We start from the raw sequence: 6,000 nt of genomic DNA on the forward strand, positions 1-6,000 counted from the left end.
CTTCAAAAATTATATCAGTGCAAATTTGATAATATTCAGAGATAGAATTACTGAATAGTGCATAGAGAATTAGATCCCAGAGTTCAGTTACATACTGCATGAAGAGCATGACTAATTAGCTGTTGGCTGTGAAAGACAACTATTTCACTTCTTGTTCAGTGATCATAGCAACTGATAGAATTTACGTTGTTTAAATATTATGAAGTTTGGCATTTTTCTTACTCTGTTATCAGTTGCCAACAACATGGGATATAAATTCTACTACATAACAAACTAAATGCATAACTACTGTTTTTCAATTGGAATCTTGAATTTAGCATAATATCTAGTTTGACTCAATGACACAGAAGTAAATGATGAGATAACAAGATGCCTTGCAGCAATTCTCCTTTTCTTATTTTGAATTTATTTAGCAGGATTTTGCTCCATAATGTTTAATCCGGATGCTTGTACAAGGCTGGCAGGTTATGTCATTGTTTGGGCTGTAACTTCCAGGGTCACAGGCAACTACAAAAAAAAAAAAGCAGTATGTTAGTTACAGAAAGGAAACCATCTGCCCATTGTTGACATTTTTTTGCAATACCTGTATTGTGTAGTGGGTTGTGGACCACATGACAATGAAGAGGCAGAGGAGTACCGCATGTCAGCTCTTTATTTGTGGTAGGCACGTACTGAACAAAGGGGGTTACTGGACCCCTTATATACTTGGCTAGGTGATGCTCTGGCCAATCCATCCATCCGTATCTCCCGCCGAAACCTCTCAGCCAATCCAACCACAGCACAGCGCCCCCTGATGGTACTTGCAGAGCTGCTGCTCACACCCCATACATAACAACCTGAATCTCATAGGACATATACTCACAGATGCAATATGCTGGGTTTGAATTACATGAATTAATTCAATAACATGAATTAACAATATGAACAACATGAGAAAGATAATACTGTGTCTCAGTGAAACTTGAAGAGATGGGAAAGATGCATTTTATATCAATGAAAGTGATCAATGAAAGTTATATCAATGCATCTTTCATTTTATATCAATGAAAGATGCATTTTATATCAATGAAAGTGTGATCTGTGGAGTAGAGCTATCAGTCATGCCAGGAAGTAAAGTTAAAGATTGAATTTTGAATGAAAGGGATAAAAAATATACCAGAAGGTATGAACTGGCATGATCTAGGTCATTGTGAGTGAATATGAAAGTAGAAAGCTATAAGAGGGTGATAACTGAAGAACCAGGGATGAGCTGGGAAGAAAATTATGCAATGTTCTAAATGAATGTGATCTGTAGGGGACAAATTTCCTGCTGGGTGACAGGACTGACTGGTAGATATGAGACAAGAAGTACAAAACAAGTGATTGGGCTTTTTTTGTCTTTTTTGGGTACCTTTATTTCATTGTTGATACTTGATGACTGCTTCAACAAATCTCTGTTTTCTTGGCAAAGGTTTTGGAAGCAGTTTACCATTGCTTTTTTCTTCCTAGGGCTGAGAGGAGGTGATTGTCCCAAAGTAACTTAGCTAGCTTCATGTCTATGGTGGGACTAGAACTCACAGTCTCCTGGTTTCTAGCCTAATGCCTGAACCACTGCATCAAATGAGTTTTCCTACCTTATTAATAACACTATAATTTTATTTACAAAATTTAGAACTAAGATATTTTATATGTTACTGGCATAATAATGTAAAGGCACAGTTTCTTTGGCTCTCTGTAGTTTTAATATTATATTTGACTAAAATAAAGACTGCAGATAAGGAAAAGTGCATATATGAAAATGGTGGCTACTAAAGTGAAGATGAAAGAATGAGTGTAAACACAGAATGTATGCAGAGAAATAGGTAGATGCAATTAATGCAATAGAAAAGATGAGGGAACAGATAAGATTAAAAGAGAGAGTGCAGCATGATTTGATAAAAATAAGGAATTCTTCTAAAATTGAATAGAAAGGACTGAACAAAGAGTATTCCTCAATCAAGAGGAACACCAGAGATTGGAATGCGACAAAAACAAATATATTCAAAGTGATGCTATAATTGACCTCCTCCTCCTTTTAGCAATATTGTAAGTACAATTGCACGTAATTTCAATAAGAAAAAAAAATGAAGATGGTGGTGGGCGAAGAGCCAGGAATACATGGGATGCATGGAGAGCTTTCATAGTACATGCACAGGATATGGAAACTGGAAAGGGAAAAAAAGGAAAACTACTAGGAGGTAGCTAATATTGGCAGGAAAATAGAAAGGCTAAAACACACAGTGGCCTGAGCTCACAAAGGAAGCTAAAAGTAACAAAAGGAAGAAAAAGGAACAGCTGGACTAAATAGTAAGATAAAGATAGATGATCAGGAGATCAGAACTTCTCGTCCTACTTTGCTTTCTCCACAAAGAGGAGCTGTGTTCGGATGGAAGTATGTAGAACGATTGACACAAGGGTGGTGGTGGTAGAAACAGCCATCTAGCCTAGAGGCTAATAATAAGAATTAAAAGGACAGTGGCATAATCTTAGTGACAAAACTGAGTAAAATTATAGAGAACCTTTGATAACCCAGAGCAGTATTTGAAAACTATCTACCTTAATATAATCCCTTTTGGAACATTACACTGTGCAGCTATAAACCTTGTAGCAGAAAAGAAAACCTGAACTCTAAATAAAATTCAGTAAAAAAATATTTTTTTCCTAAAATGTTTTTTGTCAAAATAAATTAACCAACAAGCCTAAAGGATTTAACCCCTGGAATGTAATCTATGGCCAATCATAAATGCTAAGTTGGTTGTGAGGATAAATCAAAAGCAGAGTCCTTGAGGGAAAAAAAGCACATGGATAAAATAAATACCACAGCAATTTGCACAGTCATTGTGGATGAAGTCATTTTTCCCAAACCCTGGGCGACAGCTGTCTAGTCGAGTGACTTGGAAACTGTGATCTATGTAATGGATTGCAGGGATGTTCACAAATTCATGTTTCAAGATGTACCATTGTTCATGGAAAAACTTTTCAATGAGCTCTCGAGCCTAAAACATTAAAAGAAGAACATTAATAAATGAAATGATAGGAATAAAGCTTGATGCCCAGTAGCCTGGAATCTAACTCATGTAATGCAAGGCAAATCAAAGGGTAAGCTGCCTGGAGGATGTCTAGGCCTCATTGTAGGCAAATTAAATTAGAGGTCATGTGGCCAATCTTTGCAGATTGTTCCCCCCTCCCCACCTTTCACAGATTTCCAGGAGGAAAGGCTATTTCTTATTCAGTCCACTTTACAACTTTATTTATTGAAATTTATTGGGCACCCAACTCTAATGGATTCTAATGGTAAGGATAAATCAGAAGCACACTCCTCAAGAAAATAATCACATAAGAATTTATATCAATGTTTCTATAAACCTCTAGGTCAATCTTCTCTCGTCTTTGTTCTCTCTGTTTGTACAGGAGAGCTGCCAGGGCACATAACACTTGTGTTGCAATTTTGTGTTTTGATAAAATCCCTGCATTTATTTCAGATAGATTTCAAGGTGTTTTTGTGATTCAAAGTCTGATTTTAACCCCAAGGGGCTTAGATGTTTTGGCCCCCAGCTACTCTTAGCTACCTCTTCTAAATGGAATTGAACAATCTGACTTTTTTTGTGAGAAATCATGGGGTTTCTCTCAATTTAGAGGGCAGGGGCCTAGAAACAATGTTTCTGGGTGATGGCACTTCTTCTATGCTAAGGTGGCATAAATCTTGATGCTATTCTGAAAGCTGCTTAAAACAATCAATGAGAGAGTGGATTTCTCTGATTTTGAGTTGGATTTGTTATTTATAAATTCATATAGAAAAATGACCTGCAATCTGTCCTCAATGTAATTTAGTAACACTGAAGAAAGTGTTTGTGATACTTCATTGTGTGTTGAAGTATGTAATTTTTACTTATTTATCTATTTTGGCAGGAACACAGCTTATCTGGTTCAGGATGACTTTATTTTAATTTTCAAACTCTAAGGGATGTGGGGCAATTGTGCTGGTGCATCAATGTCACTGGAAGGGATGCACTTAAACTTTTTTCTCTTTTTAATTGGTGGGAGTTGGATATTTACTTATTTTTATTGTTAAGGTTTCAAAGCTCTCTATGCTTTGTTATCCGAGTTTCTACCCCCACCACTGAATTGTGCATTTTGCTGCTAAAGTTAAATATTTAAATCTGCAGGGAGATTCCAGGGGCTACAATAGGTTCTTGCACAACCTGCAATTTGACACCTTCTAAACTATTTCTAAACGGATTGGTACTTTGAGTATCCCGAAACATGCCAGTATGAAAAGTCTGAAAAACCCCCTCTAACCTTATGTACATGGCTGTTGGTAATGTCTTCACAGTCAGTGGTAATTTGACGGCAACTAACCTCCCAGCCAGGGGCATATGGATTTACTAAGTGACAAAAAGAGATAAACATTTGCAGATAAAAATATAGTTCTCTATGAATTGTGCCTAAATATAATAAATAATTAAATCCTGGGCATTGAAATGGGACTCACAATTGTATGGATTTATGATTTATGATTTCAGCCACAAAGGCTATTTCTCCTTGTACCTTATATACAGCTGTTCCTAGGAAGAACAATTAATTCAGAAGAGACATAACCTGTAATGAAGTTCCATCTTTGAGTTAGCCAGGCCAAAACATCTATCCCAAATTGTTACTGTGAAAACGGATGGAAGTGGAAAAAGAACAGATGTCTGAATCCCACTTTATCCGATGAGGTACCATGGACAGCAGCTGAAAGAAGCATTTTAACACTAGCTGTCAAAGTTTCCTAAGGAAATATTTCCCAATTTTTCCTCTGCCCCCCCCCAATTGCAATGAATTCAAGATATATATTCCACTCATGGTGCAGATTAGTCATACCATCACTTCATGTAAGCAGTGCAACAGACTCCATCTTTCAGTTGAAATTTTAATAGAGGTATAGAAATTTTTGCTGATGCTGAATTAAATAAAAAGATTTAGCCGGTAAGAGCCTCCCCACCCTCCCCATCCCCCCAAAAATACAGCAGAAGCTTTGGTGTTAATAATTAGCCTGCAGTAATTTTCTGTTCAGGTTTTTTTATGGATTATCCATAGCAAACCTTCTGTGACTGAATTCAGGAGAATATATTTTGGAGTGACACAGTTTTGGGATTTTTAAGGGGAAGAACTAATGCAGCTCACTTCAGAAACAAAATGAGAGCAGCTAGGTCTGTATCAAATGGATAAAATCTTATGTTTGCAAGAACACAGAGCCAAATTAAAGGGATTATGGTTTGATGGAATTATACCATCAATAAGAAAGGCACTGAAAACATAGTTATATTGAACAGGGACTCTTTTCCCGCAATCCAGCTCCACATAGGCTGTCCAGATAAAATAAAAATCATGGAGGCAAACAAAGCATCACTTTTTCATTACCTTGAAAAACAATGAATAGTTCATCTACTAATCCATGTTTGGGTCGCTTGACAGAAAAACATCTGTATGATGACTCAACAATGTGGCATTTCAGATAATCAAGCAAATTATTCAAGATTTTCTGTAGTTCTTCAAAGAATTGTCTGTTAGCTGCTAGATTGCATTCTTTAGTTGTAAAGTGAACAGATATACGATAAGTATAGTCTGGTTCCCGATATGCTTCAAAAACAGGAAGAGGAAGGAAATATAATGTAAGTGGCAGATAATGTAATATATTGTTGCTCTTCATAATTCTTACTTTATTATCTTCATGCATTAGAAATTCTATATGGAATAAAAAATTGTGAGCATTCTCCTTGAGAAAGTGTCCTTTTGAAGTATCTACCATCTTGACAAACTGATGACCAATAGTGTGGTTTATTTTCTTTTCTCATAATTTATCGAAAAGGATTAGCATGCAGTGGATGGAAAGAATAATATCTTCATAATATCTGTGTATATCTGTATATTATATGCTGCTTAAGCATGCATGTTCCAGAGAATGCTTGGGCTAGCATATAGATGTTGCAATAAAGAAAA

At 36.2% G+C, this 6,000-nt stretch overlaps 1 protein-coding gene across 1 annotated transcript in view; it reads right to left on the reverse strand.

Moving 5' to 3' along the window:
- Positions 1-409: 409 nt before the first annotated feature.
- ZPBP2 (zona pellucida binding protein 2) overlaps positions 410-6,000 on the reverse strand; it is a gene marked incomplete at both ends in the record, with an annotated part of 12,316 nt that continues 6,725 nt past the window's right edge. Inside the window, 4 exons of the mRNA XM_083378978.1 lie at positions 410-507; positions 2,837-3,014; positions 4,318-4,403; positions 5,422-5,640. Coding sequence (XP_083235104.1) covers positions 410-507; positions 2,837-3,014; positions 4,318-4,403; positions 5,422-5,640 — 581 coding nt within the window. The remainder of the gene's footprint in view (positions 508-2,836; positions 3,015-4,317; positions 4,404-5,421; positions 5,641-6,000) is intronic.

Source organism: Vipera ursinii, assembly GCF_947247035.1.
Source record: "Vipera ursinii genome assembly, chromosome: Z".
NCBI lineage: Eukaryota > Metazoa > Chordata > Lepidosauria > Squamata > Viperidae > Vipera > Vipera ursinii.